Genomic DNA, 24673 nt, shown 5'->3' with positions numbered 1-24673 from the left:
ATCATACTTTTGACCCAGTTTTACCCAATGTCTGTTTTGCCTATTTCTTTGATATTTACTCTAGATCAGGAGAGTTTGCACTGACTTGCTGAATGCAACACATTTGTTTGCTCTATTGATTGCTGCAAATGATTACCAAGGAAGAAAACAAAACAAATAAACCCTGACCGGAATACTCTTTTTTTTCGTCATTGAATTATGAAGCAAAGCCTGGTTTCATAGGGGCATTGAACCGTTGAAACATTCATTGTATTCTTTTTTAATTTTTTTTAACAAAAGCAACCTTTCAAAATAAAAAAATAGACTATTTATGTGATCGTTCTTTTGCTAAATGATTTCAATGATTGATTGATCTTATTCTGCAATATAAATCTCAGTTATACATGTAATGATAAAAGGAAGACATCCTCATGTTTTCATGGGTTTTTTTGGGATTGAGAGTGTCGTATAAGGTGTTCTGTATGTGGTCACTTCCTCTTTTTTCTTGTCCCGTTGAGCCTGAGATTGTATTTGGAGGCTGGAACGGATTTACGTAAATCATTGCTCAATCTTATTTTTTGCCTGTGGAATCCACAGCTCTCTCTCTCTCGCTCTCTGTCTATAATAGTGTTTCATTCTCCAGTTTCTACTTCTGTTTGGCGGTTCAGGGTTATGAAGATAAAATGCACTTAATAACCGGAAGCTGTGTCCTGTTTTTGTGGATGTATACACTGACCCTTGTGAAAAGTCAAGGTAAGACCAAGTAGTTCAAACAATTAGTAGGGTCCCTTTTATCCTGTTTCATTTGTGGCTTGATGTTTTGTTGGTGGGGGGGGGGGGGGGCTCAATAATGCAAAAATGATTTTTACTTATTTCTGTTTTTCACTGTCCCATAGACTGTACACGTGAACAGTTTTTTAATGGCAGGCTGTTTGATCCAAATTTCGACACAACTACTCTGGAGGCCACCTACCCGAGTGGAACACAAGTGAGAGTGGGCTGCAATGTTGGCCACAGTGGCTTTTTCAGACTGTTATGTGTCAACGGAAAATGGACGTCAAGAGACAGACCATGTCAACGTGAGTTACAGTATTTCATTGTGTGGAAATAAATAATCTTCCATTAAAAACGCATCGGCTACGATACTTGTGTACATATTCAACATGTAATGCTGTATATGTTCTGTCAAGGCTCAACTTTAATGAATTATTATTAAATGTGTTATCCGATATCGCGATAAAATATCACACTGCATATTATTGAATGGAGGTCCACCTGTATCATCACTGTATTTTGAGCCTTAGAAATATATTTACCCATATTCTCTTTCATTCTTATGTTTTAAGCGAGATCATGTGGCCATCCCGGGGAGGCCCCATTTGCAGATTTTCATCTGGAAAAGGGAGACGATTTTGTCTTTGGGTCACAAGTTATGTACACCTGCAATAAAGGGTATGGAAATATGTATAAAAACACATTTGTATACTGTTAATTGTTTACTTATATATTTGTGCTCTGCTTTGTACATAGTATTCTGTATCACTATACCGTGCATGACAAGAGGTGCAGTTTAAGTTTGACTATTAATAAGCCATTTCCATTATCCATGTTCTACATAATACTCGTTTCAGTTATCAAATGGTCAGTCGCTCAAAATACCGGCGTTGCATGTCTCAAGGCTGGGATGGTGTGGTTCCTGTCTGTGAAGGTAAAGCTGAAATAAATCATATTTGTTCAGTACCTTACATACAAGGGGAAATATCACTGTATATATTCAATATTGGAAGACTGAAAAACTGTATTTCTTACGTTTTGAAACATTTGAAAGTTTTTTGGTCATCCAATTTATGATTTATTTGTTTTCCCTCCAGCCCAACAGTGCTCAGTGATTCACGTGGAACAGAATGTCCAGGTGATTGGGGACCCAGAGGAAGCAACCTATGGCAATGTAGTTCAATTCAGCTGCAAGTCCCGCACTGAAATCCTGTCTGGGTCACAAGAAATGTATTGTGATGAAAATGGAGAGTGGCGTGGACAAATTCCGACATGCAAAGGTACAGCAGGCTTCCCAAAATGAACCAGAAGGTCTTCCTTTTTAGTAAAAGGGTGAAAGTATAGGCAGGGAAGACAGAAACACACAAATACAAACATAACCCACCATGGGATGTGCCGGGCCAATTACAAAGACCGCAGACTCTTCGCATTTCTCTGTTTTGTGCCTCCTTGTCTCCTCTCTGTTCCGCCCTTTTGTCTGTGATTCGGAAATCAATTTCAACGCGTCATCTTGAAGGATGTCTCGATTCCTAAAATACATCGCGAGGAAAGAGGAGGCTTGCCGGAGGAGCTTAGACCGTGGGTGCACAGGTGTAGCCTTTGCAGAAGTCTTATCAGCACCTGTATAAAAGCATAAAAAAGCTCAACTCAGTTAATCCAGGAGAAAATAATTTTCCGACAAAACGTAATTGGCAATGTCATTTTGTTAAACGGGAGACCAGGCTGAAGGGCAATTGGCAGCTGCAACACAGCTGCCAATGTCATATTGAATTGGTGTTGCTGACACATAAAACATTTAGATTAATACCTGTGTCGCCTCGACTCCTCTCTCCTCTGGTGGGAGGACTAAGGCACGAGGAGAGGAGGCAAGGAATGGAATTGTAGATGTGCAAACTGAGGCATTATTGAGAACGACCAAAAATAAATAACATTTTTGCTTAGAGAAGAACAATAAACTGCACTGATGTTTGCTGTACTTTCGACTGGTTTTGATAAAAGTTTAACATAACAACTCATAATATAGCAGCTCAACTCTCCCGGCTGTCGTCACTTGGGCATCATCGTTTTTCTACTTTGCACCACGTCTCGCCCTTATGTGCTGTGATTGGCTGTTACTACTGCACTGTGATCTACACCGACCTGGTCACTGGTCGCTCAGTGCTGCATCACATGTTGATAACCCGCTGATAGCTCCCCTTTGAAAAAAAAAATGAACTGAGAGGTTCCAGACGAATCCGCATTTGAGATTTAGTCTGGCGATATGAGAATGTGAATTACTGTGCATCCCCTTTTTATGAAAAAAACATATATATATATTTTTTCCCAACAGTGATAACATGTGCAGTACCCGAGATTGAAAATGGTTTTGTGCCTGGAGATATTCCAGAGTACAAAGAAGACGAGGTCCTGCACTTTAGTTGTGATGCTACGTATCAACGCGCTGTAGGCAGACCTTCAAAATGCACCAAACATGGAATTAGAGCAGAGTGGAGCCCCACACCTGCATGTGAACGTAGGTATAAACTGAGTAATCCAGTTTGATGGTTATATCACACTGACAAGAGACAATTGGTGCTAACAGATAATATGCTTAATTTCCCAACAAATGAAGCAATAAGATGTAGACTGACACTGCCGCCACCGGAGGGAACAACGTATAAACCTTCCAGAAATGTGTTTTCACCTGGTGACACACTGAGAGTCATGTGTGGAAATAAGTACTGGATTTCACGCCCTTGGGGTACCTCAGCAGAGATTACATGCAAAGAGGATGGAGACTGGACTCTCCACCCAGTATGCCAAGGTATAAAACCACACGGGCTTAGTGCCAGACATAGATTATGAGACTGATGTTCTTTATTGTGTGTGTGTGGTTCATTAATTTGTGATGATGATGATGATGATGGTGATCAATCTTATCTTTGTTACTTAAGTTACACAAGTCTTTCTCTTCTTCTAGAGGTTGTATGCAGTCATCGAAGACCACAGCAGGTGAATTACTGGAGTGTTACATCGCATCAACGAATAACATTGGGTGATACTGCTACATATTCGTGTAGGATGGGCTACAAGAATACAGATAGTGCCTCCTTGGCCAAATGCACCAGAGATGGATGGAATCCAAATCCACTTTGTCAAGGTATTGTGAAGTTTGATGTGACATTGCTGGTTAGGGTGCACGGGAGCACTTTTGGGGTGAAGTGTCTTGCTCAAGGACACATCGATCTGCAACTAACCAGAGCTGGGGATCGAACCGCCGATCCTCTGGTTGAAGGACGGCCCTGCTCTCCACTTAGTCACGGTCGCCTATTTTGTATCCATATTTGGGAAAGCGGGGAAGGAGCTTTTGGTGCATTTAGGATTTATTTATTTAAATTTAGTTTTTGCCGTAATTGCTGTCTTCCACCAAAAATCGTTGGAACTAAGAGCTAATAAACTCTGGAACTAAATCTGAAACTAAAAGTCCCTTCTCCAAGTTATGCAGTTACTTCAATATACTGTTAATCTGCCTCGGCCTGTGGTGCTCATTGCAACAGTTATCAGCCTTTTTCCAGAGAAAGTCAAGCAATGCTGCTCTGTAGACCAAGAAAAAAAAGACCCATCGATGTCATGTTTCCTGGTACTCCACGCTAAATAACAAGACTCACGTTCACCCCATTATACATCCCTCACCATGACATAAATTAAGAAATAACTGCTGATCACATTAAAAAAGAAGCAACATCAGGTGCAATATTTACAAGCATCTTGACCATCTTGCTTGTCTTATATTTGCACAACACAAGTACAATTTACTTTTACATCCGGGTGTAAAATGTCTGAATATTTTACTTGTTGATGTGCCAACTCTGATATGACAGTAAAATGTCACTTTCAAGTCAGTGTACAGAATAACTACATTTTATGTATTATTATTTTACAGCGATAACATGCAACAGTCAAACTTACGAGGAGTCAGACATTGATGGAGAGGTTAAGACCATATACAGGTACGGGGATCAGGTCCATTATGTCTGCAAGGCTGGTTCTGAGGGACGTTTTACTCGAACCTGTGAGAAAACAGGTTGGACCGGGACTCCACAATGTACAAGTAAGAAAATACTTAAAATGTACTCAATATAGTTGAAAGGACGATTGCTGTTGTTTTTTCCCATCATTTTATTTTTCATGCTTACAACACAATTACATTATTGTTCATCAGATTAGAATTGAATGGCTGTGAATACATTTTGAGGCAAACATTGGTGTCTTTTTTATAGCAGCAAAGTAAAGAAATGTGGTTTGTGGTTTGCTAAGATCTGCCACCTGTTCTTCTAACCAATTTTCTTATTTTATCTTTTTTCACTCCTGCAAAATGTCAAACATCTTTTTTATTTAATTTAAAACGAATAATCTACTTTGAATAGACAGTTAGCACTCATTAACCTCCAGCTCCATGCCTCATTTCCATCGTTACAACTTCTCTGGCCAAAACAGCTTTCCTTTTTTTCCATCCTTAACGGGTTATTCATGTGTATATTGTGAGAGTTTTGTAAAATGATCAATATGAATCTGCTCATTCTGGAGCACCACAAGGTCTGACATGAGAAGTAACTTGCTTCCTTCTTACACGAAATAGTTTGTTTCAAAATATTTGAATTTATCCCGAAAACCTGGAAAGTTTGGTAAGTAATTCACAATTGTATTGACTTTGTTTCAGAGACACCGTGTACAAAACTTCACATCGACAATGCAACAATAACCAGCATTGAAAAGGATAATTACAGGCTCAGTGAACATGTCATATATGCATGCAACGATGCTGAAACAGTTTTTACTGTTACCTGTGAGCAAGGTGGCTGGACAGGGATAAGGAACTGTTCAGGTAAGAACATAACGGTACAACAAATATACCGGTAGGTGTTTTAGGGATAATGTGTGACTGGAGTTTCTGTGTTTTGATAGCAATATAAATGGTAAATATCTCCTAACAGCTCAAAAAAAAATCTAAATTGCAATATTAATTTGATTACCCATAGTAAGAAAATGAAAGATGTGTATTGTTGAACAATTTCTCCTTCATGCTCTGTTTCTCCCATCAACACAGACATGTCTGATAAGTGCTGCTCCTGAAGCACTTATTGATATTGATATATAGTCTGTAAAAGTTTTCGCTCTTGTTTTATCAGACCAAGGATCTAAAGCTTTGCAAGGGGTGCACGTATACTGTAATGTCCATATACTGTCACGTTAACTATCTTAGTTAAGCGTGTAGGCATGCTAACAATCGCTGTTTAACCCGTTGATGCTATCTGAATATAACTTTTTTGTTGTTGTTGTTTTTCACTGTTAGAATGTCCGAAAGCTGTTGTACCACATGGATTTGCCGTTCGTCCACACAATGACAAACTGTACTACACCTGCAATGAAGGGTTTAAACTTCCTACCAAAGGCTGGTGGGCTGAGGTCAAATGTAATGCTGGCCGGTGGTTTGGACTTGAACATTGCATTGGTAAATCATCTTTAATCTACTACACGTCTAGTTGTAACCCGCATCAAGTCATCCAAAAAAATCTCCTTGAAGCTGTACATCACTTTTAAGTAAAACATTTAGTAAGGAGGAAGCAAAGATTTCCTAAGCATATAAACGATGAGTATATCCTGAAAGAGACGTCGAACCTATCCACTCCCACGTACTACACTGACAGTGAACGCATCTTGCCCCATTCCTCATACCTGATATGGATGCACAGCAGCATATTTTTGTTTTAATAGGCTCATGAACAATTCATATGTTAGTTTAAATTAGTTTTTTTATGTCACATCTTTGATGCAGACTCATTTTGAAAGAAGTCATTTTGTTGTTGCTAGAATCACGTTTGTTAGCAACAATATACAGACCTAAATGTTTGTAATGATGATCTCTCTAGCGAATACAACGTGTGGAGAAATTCCGCTGATTCCTAATGCTGAAGTGAGACGTCCAGGAAGTCAAAACGCACGGATTGTTTGTGACGAAGGATACAGCACACAGGTTAACCACTTAACTTGTAGCGAGGGAAACTGGCTTTCAAATGGAGTGTCCCCCAAAACATTCTGTACACGTGAGTCATCTTCAGACTAATTCTATCAGACGTAATTAAGTGTGTTTATTTCAAAGATTACACGGCATAACCTAATGCTCTACGTGATTTCATGTCTTGCAGCAACTGGCGTTCCTTGCAACCCGCCACGTAAAGTTGACAATGCTGTTGTTGAGGCTTCATATCAGAAGGAATACTTGTCTGACTCTGCAGTAACATATCGGTGCCGTCTTAATTATACTATATCGGAGGGTGCAGACACAATTCGATGCAAAGCTGGCCAATGGGAGGAGAAAAACATTACGTGCACACGTACGTACAAAAAGTATTTCACAAAGTCGCACACAGGAAGCTTTAAGCCGATTTCAGATTTCAAGATATGTTATATATGCTGTGAATATATACAAAAAATGGGATTTAAGTTTGCCAGTTTTGTGTTTATACAGTACAGCGATTAGGTTTGACACCACAATTGAAAAATTGGTACTATGTTACTTGGACAACAATATATTTGTTTATTGATATGGATAGACATAGAACCCATATTCATTTAGATATCTTGAGGTGAGAGGCCAAAGGACCCCTGAGAACCAATTTTTCCCATGCCAAAATTCATAGCGTTATTTAGCCCCCTTCCTGACCAGCTAGTAACAAGGTTGGTACCATTAGATTTCTTTGGTCATCCAGTTTTATACAATACCAATATAATCAATCTGGCTTTAAAAAAAGAATGTAATTGTCTGGCATCCCGCGGGTATCGGGGTTCATACAAAACAAGGGCAAGTCTTTAGTGAGGAAAGAGTTTTATTGCAAAAACTAGACCGATTGTTTTGAAATATTCTAACCCACTGCATGTTGAGATGTTATGCTGAACACAAACATTTTCTCCCACAGCTTCCAACAGCAGTGATGTTCGTGGTCCAAAGAAGTCTGAATAATAATGCCATGTGTGGATTATTCATACTGATGTATCGTCGTGATACATTATACATACGGCCTTTGGACATTGAATGACTGAATCAAGTATCTGTGTAATAAAGTCATTTTAAATCATGAAGCTTTGCCATATTGAATGAAAGACAATAACATTTCAAAGGCTTTATTTTGTCTTTTTAATGATTTTATTACAAAACCAGGCCTTTAATTACTAAATGGTGTTAAAGGTGTAAAAATTGTCGTGCCACGCTTTGTGTTGGTGCAGAATAAGTTGTTTTAAAAAGAAATGTGAAGAGATTTCTGACAACCACAGACCCAATAAATTCCTATGAATACATGCACTGTGTCAACAGCAGCTTCAGGTTTTTAAAACTGTCAGATGGCTCCCTCGAATAGTGTGAAGTTTGAATTCAAGGATTATCTCATACATTTCAGTTACCCAGCACTGTTTTTCATGGAAGTGCAATTATGAAAACACCTGAGGAAAATAAATAACCTTTGTCAAAATATGAATAAATGACATTAAATCAACACACTTTGCCAATCCCTCTTTTTGTAAAATGCTGTCAACTGTAATAATAAAATGTAAAATGCTTCTTATAATGATGTGGAATCTTTCACGTCCAGAGGGACAAAACAGCGTTTATAGATCAACCACAGTGCACTCCCATTACAGTTGTCAACTTGTAATAATATTGATAACCGTGATTTCTCTACACCTCTATAACATTTCACAATAATTCATTATGAATAATGTAATTTATTGTACGTACATTATTCTATTACAGACATGCAGTGTACATAACAATTACCAGGAAAACAGAATTCGAAAAATGCCTTTTGAGCAAAGTTTTAGAGGGAGCCAGTGATTCATTCAGCAAACGTCTTGGTAATTGGAACGGTTGACTTATGTATCAGCACAATAGTGTTGTGGTTAATTTGATTACGACATTACATCGTTAAACTTTTTTTCAGTCTGATCATGCAAGGCAGTTTTATAGCTCTTTTCAAACGAAATGACAATTTAAAGTGCTTTACGTTGGCAAAAAAGCATTAAAAATGACATTCAAAAACGATAAGCAATGAAAACGTTTTTCAATATTAGATTGAATAAAACACATTCAATTAAATGTAATACAAACAGAGAGTGCCACAAATACAGTTAGAGTGCAGTTACGGTGTAGTAATAAGTTGTAAGTTGCTCAAATGCAACAAATAAAATAAAAGTGCAGTCGAGAAACCTGTCAATAAAACAGAGTTTTTAAATTACATTTGAAATGTTTGCTGTGCTAAACATTTAACCTGCTCTCTGTTAATCATTAACACACTGACATCCAGTCTGGGGACAAAGTTAACCTGAAGATAAGATGTGGTAAGAATGGGGGTTCAGCAAGCGGAATGTTGGTCAATACAATGTCCTAAAATTAAAAGTGATGCATGTTTTGAGAAATTCAATGGTGAAATTTCCTCACCAGCATTGATGTACTTTTAAGCATGAATCACTATAGTGCAATATAAACAGCATTGCTCTCTCAGCGGCATTTACTCTAATTCTTTTATTGACTGATTGTTCCACTTAACGATTTTTACGATGGACTTTGCACAAGTGTCAACACTGTTCATGAAACAGTGAATGTGGTAATCAAACTGGACAGAAACTATTTCATCATCAGCAGATACTCACAAACATCAGGTACTCAGCTTCAATCAAAACAATTCACATTAAGCTGTCGTGTATTAGACATATTATTTGTTTGTGTCCTTGTTGTTGATCCTGTCAGGTCAAACCTGATGCGATTCATCGTAAATGTTTCCTGAGGTCCGTTCCAAAAGTGTATATGTTGTCAGAAAGTATCATATTTTCCAGCTGAAAAGCAAATTCCCTTACAGGACTTCATTCATGAATTTGATTGGATACTAAAGGTGTGCATTATGAAGAGTCTGTGGATTGATGTATCAATGCACAGAGGATACTCTACATGGACTTTTCTGGAACTTTTAGTATTGCTTATGTGAGGTGCGTGCTGTGTGTGTTTCCATGCGTCATGTTGTATTCATAAAGCCTTGTGCAATCCCACGGGGCAGTCCATGTTCTGTCCCTTGGTACTCCCTGAGGACTACAGCTGGGGACAAACAAAGAATACAGAGTTTGTTACATACAATACAGTTAGACTTGGCCGAAATGCAATTGTCTTTCATCTTTCTGTTTCTCCAACTGTGGAGGAACGTGGACGTCTCTTTATCACAGAATGGTAAGACACTCTGAAAGGTTGTTAAGTTAAAAGAGGCGGGAAATGAAGTTTGTATGTTGTGGTTGGCTTATTTACAGTATAGTGCACAGTTATGTTTTTTCCCAGCCACATATTTAAAGATCTTCTGATTCACATGTCGTGATATGACTCTGACTGCCGTCTTTAGTATCCAACTGTTGAGAAGACCAATTTCCTCTTTTCTTCACATGTTGCTGTTTGTTAGCATGTTCAAAGCTCCCAGATGTTCCTCACTCCCATGTGTCAGAAGACACCAAAAAAGATGTCTACCAAGAGGGAGACGTGATACGTTTCACTTGTGAAACTGGTTATATATCAGGTCCAACCATCACTTATGTATGTAGTCCGACAACCAGAGGCTGGTTGCCAGCCCGTCATCGTCAAGGAGCGTGCTACTGTGAGTTAAATGTCTTTCTGCTCGACTCTTTGTTTCTTTCCATTTTGAGTGACCGCAGTAATCAGGTTACAACAAATGTGAATCCTTTTATATGCTGGAATTCATTCAAATCTTGTTTGACTGATTTTTGACGGATTATTGCATGCAATTAATTGTCTTGAGATGATAATTACATATTTTCATGCTATTATATGGGAAATGTCTGAATAACTTATCGCATAACCTAACTGTTGTGGTACTGATAGTTGAAATATGCTGCTTTATGTTTTGGGCAACAATTGCCAGCAACTAGACATCAATATGTTTCGTCAAAGCAAAAACAAATAGCATGGTTGCGGCACAATGAAGTGTTATTGTTCAACAAACAAAGTTGAAAAAACGAAATCACGTCGCTGTCAGTTTACTGGCGCTTTCAACTAAAATGTATCAAAGAAGCATGAAATGGTAACATTCAAAATAGGATTTGGAAAAATCACGTTAGAAAATGTTTGGTTGAGGAATGATCTCTTTTTTTTGTTCTTCTTTCAGTAAAGCCATGTGAACTTCCTGATGAAACTCCCAATGGCTATTATCAAATAATCAACGGTGAAGAGTTTGTGTTTGGAACCACAATCAAATACTTTTGTAATGCAGGGTATGTGCATTTGGAATGATTCATAAAAACAAGTATTTATTTAAAACACAGTATAATGTAGATGTAAGCAGATATAAGGACATTTTTTTAAAATGTTTTTAATGATTGTCAATGGTTTATATGATTTTATCTGCGTTAGATTATATATGTTATTGTAATATATTGTCAATCTGGTGCAGCAGCTGCAGGTTTCACATGAGGAGTTATTGTGACAAATGTATTTCTAAAAGCAAAGAAAAGTTTCCATATGTGCTTACAACTACATTATAGTGTGTTATAAGCTATGTATTACTTGTTTATATTCTGCTTATAAATGTTTGGGTTCAAATAAAGTGTTACAGACTATTTTTGAATGCAAAAAGAGCTATCAACCTGGCACATTGTTTTTCTCTGCTTGATCATTCATGATGAACACTAACGTACTGTTCTTTGTAGGTATCAAATGGTGAGTAAGGATGACACCAGGACTTGTTTGCTGGACAAATGGACCAATCATGTGCCAATATGTGATCGTAAGTCTTGGTAACAACACAGCAGCAATTTTGTTCAAAGAAAGCTTTTATTCAGCAAAATTCCCGTTCATTTTGACATCATAGACGTTGTTACATGACTCACAGTTGAAGCACTTCTATGGCGTATGATCGGCATGACACTCTCCCGGCTGAATCATTCGTACAATAGATGAATGACCGCATATTCAAATATCTGGTTCTGGTTTGATGAAAAGTCAATGGTACAAACCTGTGTATAGTAAAACACTTTTAGGTAGGGGTTAATTACAACTCCCAAGATGCATTTTGGCAAGACAGCTCCCCTCACTGTTATGTGCCTCAACGGCTGGTGGAAGATTACGCTTTGGGGGAAAAAGAAATTAAAAAATCTGGAACTTCAAACAATTCACTTTTGATTTTCTGGGTCGATTTTGGATGAATTCAGCAACTAAGGTGTTGTGTTTTCTTCACAACTGCAACACCAGAGCTTTTTGAATTGTGGTTCAAACCTCTCACTGGCTTCTACATGGCAACCGCTCAGTGGTACTGTATTTAACCAAATTTATACCAAAAAATGTGATTTTTCAGAAACAAAGCTAAAATGATTTGAATTGTTGGTCACGACATAAGGGGCGTTATATCATCTATAGGAGTCCTGTGTTTCTATGTTCAATAACAATGAGGACATCATTACAAAAATGAATGCTAAAAAACGCAGGACTATTTTATTAAAAACGTCCTCCCACTTGTTTCCCTTCATTGACTGTTTGTGTTTACTCAGCTTTGAGCTGCGAGCTCCCGCCCGTAGATGAAGGTGTTACGGTAATAGGTTTGCCGGAAAATGACGGTGCCATACTTCCTGACCGCTTCCTCACGTTCAGCTGTGATGGTCCTGGGATGTTTCTGAATGGCAGTTCAGTGCTGATATGTGGTAAAGATGGCCGGTGGGATAATCCATTCCCCTCTTGTGAAGGTAAAGCCTTTAAGATGAAAATAATAATGATGTAAACAACATTTATGTAATTATTTTTAATTATAGATCATGTCACATTTAGCTCAAAGCATCAAGCGTCAGGTCAAAGATAAAACGGAGACTGAAAGGCATTTTTATCACAGGTGCCTTTTCCATTCAAGAATCTGTATATACACTGTATATATACCAATAATTAAACCTATAATTATTAGGGTTTTTTGGCCATTTGGGGGCAGCGGAAATAAACTGTGGTACAACCGTGATACAGATCAACTTTTGAGTTGATATGACAAACTTCTTTCGAAAAAGTTGCCTGTTTACACATATAGCAGAAATGGAGTTGTGTTTCTGGCCATCGAGCAAATGAAAGTCAAATATTCACTCATCTTTTAGCTCTGTTTTTGGCCTCCACCATAGACTGTCTATGTATGGCGTACAGTGAATACATCTATTGACTTAAACCACGTGACATCGCCCATAGGTTTCTGAAGAACCCTTTTAAAGCTGTCGCCATCTTTGCAATGAGGTGCATCATCGGTGGAGCTAGCAGCTAATGACCCGAGACACCTGTCACTCAAAACGGCCACGCCCTCAATTATGCATAATTTTAAGCCTTAATAATTTAAAAGGGTGAATTGTACAACACGTATTTTAAATCTCCCTCCCTTCATGAATGCGGACAAATATATGTACATTGTTTTGTACCAAGCTGTGAACGTCTATTTCTGCTGTAAAGTTGGGCATTTTAACATGTGGGTCGATGGAGATTGACTGACTTTTGGAGCCTGCTTCAAGTGGCCATTTGAGGAACTGTAGTTTTAAGCAATTCCACGTTGGCTTCATTTCTCAGCACCAGTGGTTGCCGCTTGGTCTTCACCAAATCATACGAAAATAATCTGGTTATTTAGCTGCTAAATGGCGCACTATGTTTTTTTGGTTGTTTATTTTTGCTATAAACAGCTGCCTGCTGACACAGAAAACAATGCCATGAGAGCTGAGAGAGGGAAGTGAAGTTGGTAAAACAGTAAAGTTGCAGACCAGAAAAACAGCGAAGACGCTATAAAGCTCAACAGAGCTGAGGGTTTGACAACAGACCTTTTCACATGAAAGTCATGTGATCCAATTATTAATGAAAAACAAACATGTGGTTGGATAGAAACTGACCAATGCCTCCACCGACTTCTACAGTATCTTTGTATAATTCAAATAAGTCATCAATTGACATACATTTGCATACAGATGTAATCTTTCAGAAATATCATTGATCAGATTTGGGTTCATGAAATCCAAAAAGTCTGATCTTAAGTCTAACATGCTGCAGCTTGAACCTCTTGATTAAACAGATTCTCTTCTTCAAAACAGAAAAATGCAAAGTTGCAGGTGTTCCAGACAGCGTGCGCCTCAACACACATGCACCAGACAATCAACTAAGACAAGGACAAAACTTGAGTTTTGAATGCATCAATCCGAGTGACACTCTTCATGGGAAGGCAGTAGTTGAGTGTTTAGCAGGAGGACAGTGGAGTGAGCCCTTCCCAACATGTGGAGGTAAATCAATACTTTTCTTGTCCCCATGCTCCATGTCTATGGAAATGATGGGAAAAGATGATCCATGACCCAATTGTCATGGAGTTGTCTCCCACAATGCACTGCAATCTGAGAGTGCTTGATTTGCTCTGTTTACCCTGCACTGATACATATTATCTTTGTGCTGTTGTGTTTTTCCCAAGTAAATAGAAGTGATTCTTCGCCTTTGTGTTTCGTCATTCATAAAAATGATTATAGCTAAAGACAGTTTCACCAGGAATTCAACTTTGAATAAAAGAAAGGTGAATTAAAACCTCTCTAAGATGGGTCAAAAAAAGCCCTGAACATTAAAACCTTCATGTAGGTAGCTGTGTATTAAACTGTTTTAGTTTTTGCTCGGTTAACGCCAATAACCTGGCAGTGTGTACACACAGACTTCAATTACAAAAAGACTGAAAAAGCTTTTTTGGGACTGACTCATGTCTTTTTATTGTGTTTTTTTTTTTACATTCTTATAGGTCCTTTGGGTTGTGGGACGTCACCATCCCTTACAGACGGAGACACCACAGAAACTCTTCTGTTCCATCACCGCCATGAAGAAAGGGTTCAGTATCGCTGTCAGAATTACTATACCATGGAGGGTGAGCCTTACAAAACCTGCTTCAATGGGGAATGGATTGGACAGATCAGGTGTCTAAGTAAGTAACAATTCCCAGACATTTTTCATGTGGCATTCTGTGAGGATTTTGCAAACGTATTTGAATCGTTATTGTCAGAATTGTGTATGCAGTATGCTGTATAGTCATTCCCCATTCATACAATTCTGCTCATCTGTTGTCTTTTGCAGAACCCTGCACTGTGGATGAAGAAGCCATGCGCTCGCATAATATTGACTTCAGATATGGATCTGAACGTAAGATATATTCACACCATAATGACAACATAACTTTCAAGTGTACCGGAAGAAGAACACCTGTCGGCACATTGGGCATGCGTTTCCAGTGTGTTGACGGTGAGATGTACCTGCCCACTTGCCAGTAAAGGGTTTTCAGTGAACTGGATGAGATATAAACATGAGCCGGGGGGACGACCAAAGTAAAGAGTTAGACCAGTGATATCCTGATCCAGTGGCTATGCTTCAGTGCTCTGTGTGGTCATTTTAATAAAACATATATTTCCCCTTGTTTTCTGCCTCGACTTTTACAAAAGGTTTCCCAAATGCTATTTCATTTCTACATGGGTTTCTCTAAGCAGCACTTAAGATCATCCATACCGCTTATCCTGTTCAGGGTTACTACCACCAAGTATTAAGTTAAGGTGCTACAGGTTTTCGCCCAGGTTGTGCAAAAACTGAGTATAATCTTTACTTTTATGGGGTTAGGTACATTTCTGAGGGCTTATTTTGGTAGTTTGTTGTAAGTAGAAAGACTTTGATGACATGTGCAACATGCAACTGATTGAATATGGGTAGATGGCACAGGAATGTATGTTTCCATTACTTTGTATCACATATTGACATTTAGTGATGATTTGTTTAGATTTAGATAAACCTATAAATATACAGTATATATTTACATGCACATACTGTACAGAATCATCCAGTCCATGTGCTTTGTTTACAACTTACAGAACACCCAATTTAAAAATAGACTTTTTATTTCTTATTTTAGTTTTGGTCATGGGTGCTTTTTATATATATTTATAGGATATTTATATTGACACCTATTTTTCACTACTTGGGTTCATAACAATCTGTTCTATTCTTTACCTTTATCCATTGTTTTGTTGTCCTTGTCCCTCGCTGTTATTTCCATTTCTGTGTAAGTATTTTCAGAGAGATGGAAAAAAAGTCAAATCCCTTTTATATGCATGTATTATTAGCTAATAAAGCTAATTCTGAAAATATACCATCAGGAAAGCCTAATAATAGTTTGAAATATGCATCAGCCAAACAATCTTCTGAAACGTTTTTGAAAGTCAACACTTTTTACATTTTTACACATTTTGCCAAAACTAGAACCATGTTTTAGAGGCCTAAACCCAACAACATGTGAAACACAGGATGGAAAGCCCGGTCTCCAGTATTAAAGTCCTGTGCTGTGTTCGCCAAACCTCCCATCCTGACTTCCTCCAGAGGACTTCTCTGCAGAACATCTCACTTCCTGAATTGGTCAAACATTACTGCTGAGCATAATCTAGGCAGCAATCTCTAATCGCGAGCCAAACTCTTTATTAGAATTTAAAACTCTAAATGTATCTAAACAACTTATTAAACTACGATATACATATTTCTTTACATCTTTTTATGAACAAGACTGATAGGACCCTGAACAAATCTGCTGTATGCATAGAGGATGCTGTACGTAAGCATTTCTGGAATGTCCAGTGATGCAAACAGTTTGTGTTCGTGTGTTGCAATGAGACATGCATTGTACAATCCCACTGGGCAGTCCATGCTGCGAACCTTATTGCTCCCTGAAAACTCAAACACGCAGGAATTCTGCTCAGGAAACGCTTGTCGAGAGACCATGCTGTTGTCTGTCATCCTCCTGTTTTTCCAACTGTGGAGTAATGTGGAAGTTTCTTCATCAAAGATTGGTAAGTAGGAGTTCTTTCATTACTGAAGTGTTATGATTTAGCTTTGTGGAGAAACAGCGTTGAGCTTAAACTACGGATTTATGCAAAGAGAAGAGTAAGACGCCATTGTAAATTGCATGTTGGTATTTCCTTAATACTGGAATAATTAGTGCATGTGTGAAGGGGATACATTTATTTTCTCTCTCAATATTAGATGTGTATACTTAGAATTATTTATATTCTGATGTTTCCATTTGACTCTAAAAATTGGCATTTGGGGATTATAAAAAGTAACGGCACCCAATAAAAGTTGTTTGTCTTTTTGGTGGACGTGACTCATAGATATGAGAAGAATAACCTGTACGTTATATTGGTATCTGATATGTGGATTTTCAAATGGCCGTGTTTGTGTACACATATTGCATGAACACTCACTAGTGTAAAAGTGCCGCAGTTTGAGCAGAGGCCAGTTTTTCTGCGCTGTCCTTCCTTGTATTTCCTTTTCAATGTTGATAACTTCCATTTTTCTTTGCTTTATTGTTAGCCTCTCAGCGTTGTGGTCATTTATTTTTATTTTTTCGATTGTCATATGTGTTACATGCAGCTGAAAATAACTTTAGATGAGTCAACCCTACACATGTTTGCAGTACTGTACATGCACCATATGTGATAATGTGTGTAATCTCATCCTCTTTCCCTATGATGTTCTTTGTTAGAATGCTTAACGCTCCCAGATGTTCCTCATGCCAACATTTCAGAAGAGACCAAAAGAATTGATTACCAAGGAGGACATGTGATACATTTCACTTGTGAACCTGGTTACAATACATCCGGGCCAACTATCAGATATGTTTGCACGAGTGAGGGCTGGCTGGCAGTCCAACGGGAATCCTGCTCCCGTAAGTTGAATGGCTTTCTGCTAGACACTTTCACCACCAACAGAATGAAGACTGTTGTTGTTGACCCCTGGGTGTATGACATGATAGCAAGATTACAGGAAATGGGGTACTGCAAATAACATATCTGAAAGATCCATTCCCATTTTAGATTCTCTTTAGGGGAAAAAGTCAAGTCTCTCTTCGACATGCCCTTCATTACATAAATGTAATGGCAAATGTTTTCATGTTTAAAAAAGTCATTTTATTGATTGCAATTTGTTGAGGTTCAACCTCGTAACATTTTCATGATATTCCAAACACAGCTCAGGTCTCAATTTGATGCCATTTCATGAACAAAGTCTTGGTACTTGGAACGGTTGACTTATGTATGAGCACAAAGTGTTCTTTTCAGTCTGATCATGCAAGGCAGATTTACAGCTCTTTTCAAACAAAGTGATCATTTAAAGTGCTTTACGTTGGCAAAAGAGCATTAAGAATGACATCCAAAAACGATAAGCAATGAAAACGTTTTTAAATATTAGATCAAATAAAATACAATAGAATATTCCAGAATTACAGTTAGAGTGCAGTTACGGTGTAGTAATACGTTGTAAGTTGCTCAAATCAAATGCAACAAATATAATAAAAGTGCAGCAGAGTTTTTAAATTACATTTAAAACGTTTGTTGTGCTAAATATTTAACCTGCTCTCTGTTAATCATTAACACACTGACATCCAGTCTGGGGAGAAAGTTAACTTTTTGTGTTCGTGTGTTGCAATGAGACATGCATTGTACAATCCCACTGGGCAGTCCATGCTGCGAACCTTATTGCTCCCTGAAAACTCAAACACGCAGGAATTCTGCTCAGGAAACGCTTGTCGAGAGACCATGCTGTTGTCTGTCATCCTCCTGTTTTTCCAACTGTGGGGTAATGTGGAAGTTTCTTCATCACAGATTGGTAAGTAGGAGTTCTTTCATTACTGAAGTGTTATGATTTAGCTTTGTGGAGAAACAGCGTTGAGCTTAAACTACGGATTTATGCAAAGAGAAGAGAAAGACGCCTTTGTAAATTGCATGTTTCAATTGCATGTTGGTATTTCCTTAATACTGGAAGAATTAGTGCATGTGTGAAGGGGATACATTTATTTTCTCTCTCAATATTAGATGTGTATACTTAGAATTATTTATATTCTGATGTTTCCATTTGACTCTAAAAATTGTCATTTGGGGATTATAAAAAGTAACGGCACCCAATAAAAGTTGTTTGTCTTTTTGGTGGACGTGACTCATAGATATGAGAAGAATAACCTGTACGTTATATTGGTATCTGATATGTGGATTTTCAAATGGCCGTGTTTGTGTACACATATTGCATTAACACTCACTAGTGTAAAAGTGCCGCAGTTTGAGCAGAGGCCAGTTTTTCTGCGCTGTCCTTCCTTGTATTTCCTTTTCAATGTTGAGAACTTCCATTTTTCTTTGCTTTATTGTTAGCCTCTCAGCGTTGTGGTCATTTATTTTTATTTTTTCGATTGTCATATGTGTTACATGCAGCTGAAAATAACTTTAGATGAGTCAACCCTACACATGTTTGCAGTACTGTACATGCACCATATGTGATAATGTGTGTAATCTCATCCTCTTTCCCTATGATGTTCTTTGTTAGAATGCTTAACGCTCCCAGATGTTCCTCATGCCAACATTTCAGAAGAGACCAAAAGAATTGATTACCAAGGAGGACATGTGATACATTTCACTTGTGAACCTGGTTACAATACATCCGGGCCAACTATCAGATATGTTTGCACGAGTGAGGGCTGGCTGGCAGTCCAACAGGAATCCTGCTCCCGTAAGTTGAATGGCTTTCTGCTAGACACTTTCACCACCAACAGAATGAAGACTGTTGTTGTTGACCCCTGGGTGTATGACATGATAGCAAGATTACAGGAAATGGGGTACTGCAAATAACATATCTGAAAGATCCATTCCCATTTTAGATTCTCTTTAGGGGAAAAAGTCAAGTCTCTCTTCGACATGCCCTTCATTACATAAATGTAATGGCAAATGTTTTCATGTTTAAAAAAGTCATTTTATTGATTGCAATTTGTTGAGGTTCAACCTCGTAACATTTTCATGATATTCCAAACACAGCTCAGGTCTCAATTTGATGCCATTTCATGAACAAAGTCTTGGTACTTGGAACGGTTGACTTATGTATGAGCACAAAGTGTTCTTTTCAGTCTGATCATGCAAGGCAGTTTTACAGCTCTTTTCAAACAAAGTGATCATTTAAAGTGCTTTACGTTGGCAAAAAAGCATCAAGAATGACATCCAAAAACGATAAGCAATGAAAACGTTTTTAAATATTAGATCAAATAAAATACAATAGAATATTCCAGAATTACAGTTAGAGTGCAGTTACGGTATAGTAATACGTTGTAAGTTGCTCAAATCAAATGCAACAAATATAATAAAAGTGCAGCAGAGTTTTTAAATTACATTTAAAACGTTTGTTGTGCTAAATATTTAACCTGCTCTCTGTTAATCATTAACACACTGACATCCAGTCTGGGGAGAAAGTTAACTTTAAGCTAGGTTGTGGTCAGAATGGGGGTTCAGCAAGCTGAATGTTGGTCAATACAATGTTTCAGAAATTTAGGAAACAAATTGATATTGATGAATGTTTTAAGAAATCCAATGGTGAAATTTCCTCACCAGCATTGATGTACTTTTAAGTATGAATCACCACGGTGCAATATAAACTGTATTGCTCTCTCAGTACCATTTACTCTAATTTATTGGCTGATTGTTCCACTTAACGATTTTTACAATGGACTTTGCACAAGTGTCAATAATGAACCAGTGAATGTGGTAATTAAACGAAACAGAAACTATTTCATCATCAGCAGATACTAAAACATCATACTGCGTGTTGTTGAAAGTTTTTTGGTCATCCAATTTATGATTTATTTGTTTTCCCTCCAGCCCAACAGTGCTCAGTGATTCACGTGGAACAGAATGTCCAGGTGATTGGGGACCCAGAGGAAGCAACCTATGGCAATGTAGTTCAATTCAGCTGCAAGTCCCGCACTGAAATCCTGTCTGGGTCACAAAAAATGTATTGTGATGAAAATGGAGAGTGGCGTGGACAAATTCCGACATGCAAAGGTACAGCAGGCTTCCCAAAATGAACCAGAAGGTCTTCCTTTTTAGTAAAAGGGTGAAAGTATAGGCAAAGGGGAAGACAGAAAATGATGATCCCATACAACTAAATATTCTCAATTATGTTTTGAAGGAAACATACTCCCTGATTGCGGTCGCAATTTTCAACACGACGCTAACGTTGTAAATTGAAAACAAACACACAAAAAAACACAACTAACCTTCTTTGTTCGCTTTAGTATATGGTTATGGTTTGGCTTCAACTAAGTACAAGTCATGGTATCGAGGTTAAGGACGTGAATATTGACATTTGATTTCACACGGGACACAAACAGTGGTCTCTTGTGTGAAAGTCTTGTGTTTGTTTGACCCACCCATCCACTCTGACCTCCTCCCTTGGTGGACTTCTGCAGACTATGATTAGAAACATATTTGTGAAACAACAAAAACTAACTTTCTCCAGGAGAAAATCATTTTCCTACAAAACGTATTTGTCAATGCAATTTTGTTAAACGGGAGACCAGGCTGAAGGGGCATACCAATGGACAGATGTTGCAGCTGCCAATGTCATATTGAATTGGTGTTGCTGACACGTAAAACATTTTGATTAATACCTGTGTCGCCTCGACTCCTCTCTCCTCTGGTGGGAGGACTAAGGCACGAGGAGAGGAGGCAAGGAATGGAATTGAAGATGTACAAACTGAACATTTTTGCTTAGAGAGGAACAATAAACTGCACTGATGTTTGCTGTACTTTCGACTGGTTTTGACAAAGGTTTAATAGAACAACTCATAATATAGCACGTCTCGCCCTTATGTGCTGTGATTGGCTGTTACTACTGCGCTGTGATCTACACCGACCTGGTCACTGGTCGCTCAGTGCTGCATCACATGTTGATAACCCGCTGATAGCTCCCCTTTGAAAAAAGAAAATGAACTGAGAGGTTCCAGACGAATCCGCATTTGAGATTTAGTCTGGCGATATGAGAATGTGAATTACTGTGCATCCCCTTTTATGAAAAAACATATATATATTTTTTTCCAACAGTGATAACATGTGCAGTACCCGAGATTGAAAATGGTTTTGTGCCTGGAGATATTCCAGAGTACAAAGAAGAGGAGGTCCTGCACTTTAGTTGTGATGCTACGTATCAACGCGCTGTAGGCAGACCTTCAAAATGCACCAAACATGGAATTAGAGCAGAGTGGAGCCCCACACCTGCATGTGAACGTAGGTATAAACTGAGTAATACAATTTGATGGTTATATCACACTGACAAGAGAAAATTGGTGCTAACAGATAATATGCTTAATTTCCCAACAAATGAAGCAATAAGATGTAGACTGACACTGCCGCCACCGGAGGGAACAACGTATAAACCTTCCAGAAATGTGTTTTCACCTGGTGACACAGTGAGAGTCATGTGTGGAAATAAGTACTGGATTTCACACCCTTGGGGTACCTCAACAGAGATTACATGCAAAGAGGATGGAGAGTGGACTCTCCACCCAGTATGCCAAGGTATAAAACCACACGGGTTTAGTGCCAGACACAGATTATGAGACTGCTGTTCTTTATTGTGTGTGTGTGTGGTTCATTCATTTGTGAAGATGATGATGATCAATCTTATCTTTGTTACTTAAGTTACACAAGTCTTTCTCTTCTTCTAGAGGTTGTATGCAGTCATCGAAGACCACAGCATGTGTATAACTGGAGTGTTACATCGCATCAACGAATAACATTGGGTGAGACTGCTACATATTCGTGTAGGATGGGCTACAAGAAGACAGATGGTGCCTCCTTGGCCAAATGCACCAGAGATGGATGGAATCCAAATCCACTTTGTCAAGGTATTGTGAAGTTTGATGTGACATTGCTGGTTAGGGTGCACGGGAGCACTTTTGGGGTGTTATTGTGTGTGTGTGGTTCATTAATTTGTGATGATGATGATGATGATGGTGCATTGTGAGTACATTGAAGACTACTTTAAACGTAGCTTTACAACACATGAAATACTTCACGTGGGATTGTGCAAACGCACCCTTGAAAGGATTTTAAGCTTTGAACAAAGTTATTGTAATAACTTGTTTGATGTTTGTCTTTGCTCTTTTCTTTAAAAGTTTGATCTTTGATCGAGTAATGTGGGTTTCTTAACCCTAAATTAAAAGGAGTTAAGTTTTAAGGATAAGGACCTGTTCAGGTAAGAACATAATGGTACAACAATATAGTTGTTTTACGGATAATGTGTGACTGGAGTGTCTATGTTTTGATAGCAATAGAAATGGTAAATATCTCCTAACAGCTAAAAAAAAATCTAAATTGCATTTTTAATTTGATTACCCACAGTAATGGAGGCGAAAAACATATGTGCAAAATGTATTTTACAAATGGGATTTAAGTTTGCCAGTTTTGTGTTTGGACAGTATAGCGATTAGGTTTGACACCACAATTAAAAAAGCAAACTTAATTGGTGCTATCTTATTTTTTTTTATTTATATGGATAGACATAGAACCCATATTAATTTAGATATCTTGAGGTGATAGGCCAAGGGACCCCTGACAATATGGCCATACCAATTTTTTTATTAGAATTTAAAACTGTAAATTTACTTAACTTAAACTATGATACACATATTTCTTTACATATTTTTATGAACAAGACTGATAGAACCCTGAACAAATCTGCTGTATGCATAGAGGATGCTGTACGTAAGCATTTCTGGAATGTCCAGTGATGCAAACAGTTTGTGTTCGTGTGTTGCAATGAGACATGCATTGTACAATCCCACTGGGCAGTCCATGCTGCGAACCTTATTGCTCCCTGAAAACTCAAACACGCAGGAATTCTGCTCAGGAAACACCAATGAACTGACAGACTTCAATAAGAAAAATAATGAAAAGGCTTTTTTGGGACTGACTCATTTGGTTTTATTTTTTAATGGTTTTTTTTACATTCTTATAGGTCCTTTGGGTTGTGGGACGTCACCACCCCTTACAGACGGAGACACCACAGAAACTCTTCGATTCCATCACCGCCATGAAGAAAGGGTTCACTATCGCTGTCAGAGTTACTATACCATGGAGGGTGAGCCTTACAAAACCTGCTTCAATGGGGAATGGATTGGACGGATCAGGTGTCTAAGTAAGTAACAATTCCCAGACATTTTTCATGTGGCATTCTGTGAGGATTTTGCAAACGTAAAACTGATATTCTGGTTTCCAGTGTTTGCATGTAGTGGCTTGGTTAATATTAACAGAATATATCAATTATACAGGGCCATTACACAGAGTGTAGCATTGATTTAGGTCTTATTTAGCTTCAATCTAAAAAGGTTTACAATGAAATAACATCACAGAATCGTTATTGTCAGAATTGTGTATGCAGTATGCTGTATAGTCATTCCCCATTCATACAATTCTGCTCATCTGTTGTCTTTTGCAGAACCCTGCACTGTGGATGAAGAAGCCATGCGCTCGCATAATATTGGCTTCAGATATGGATCTGAACGTCAGATATATTTACACCATAATGACAACATAACTTTCAAGTGTACCGGAAGAAGAACACCTGTCGGCACATTGGTCATGCGTGTCCAGTGTGTTGACGGTGAGATGTACCTGCCCACTTGCCAGTAAAGGTTTTTCAGTGGACTGGATGAGATATAAACATGAGCCGGGGGGACGACCAAAGTAAAGAGTTAGACCAGTGATATCCTGATCCAGTGGCTATGCTTCAGTGCTCTGTGTGGTCATTTTAATAAAACATATATTTCCCCTTGTTTTCTGCCTCGACTTTTACAAAAGGTTTCCCAAATGCTATTTCATTTCTACATGGGTTTCTCTAAGCAGCACTTAAGATCATCCATACCGCTTATCCTGTTCAGGGTTACTACCACCAAGTATTAAGTTAAGGTGCTACAGGTTTACTTTTAATTATTCTTAATAAAACATTGAAATCATTCGCGATGAGGTATTCAGTATAGCAGGTACTAAATACACATCATTCTGCACA

At 38.2% G+C, this 24673-nt stretch overlaps 1 protein-coding gene across 1 annotated transcript; it reads left to right on the top strand.

Moving 5' to 3' along the window:
• Positions 1-614: 614 nt before the first annotated feature.
• Positions 615-24297, top strand: LOC306776091 (complement factor H-related protein 3-like; the record flags this gene model as incomplete). The annotated part of the gene is made up of 13 exons (XM_079266676.1): positions 615-732; positions 876-1058; positions 1326-1431; positions 1611-1687; positions 3140-3265; positions 3365-3556; positions 10947-11052; positions 11488-11564; positions 12325-12516; positions 14562-14684; positions 14891-14956; positions 23624-23803; positions 24104-24297. The coding sequence occupies exons 1-13, from the start codon at positions 663-665 to the stop codon at positions 24295-24297; spliced, it is 1692 nt and encodes a 563-aa protein (XP_079122802.1). The 5' UTR covers positions 615-662.
• Positions 24298-24673: the final 376 nt, after the last annotated feature.

This window comes from Melanostigma gelatinosum (assembly GCF_949748355.1).
Source record: "Melanostigma gelatinosum genome assembly, chromosome: 4".
In the NCBI taxonomy this organism is placed as follows: Eukaryota; Metazoa; Chordata; class Actinopteri; order Perciformes; family Zoarcidae; genus Melanostigma; species Melanostigma gelatinosum.
This window is presented reverse-complemented; position numbering and strand designations above follow the sequence as displayed.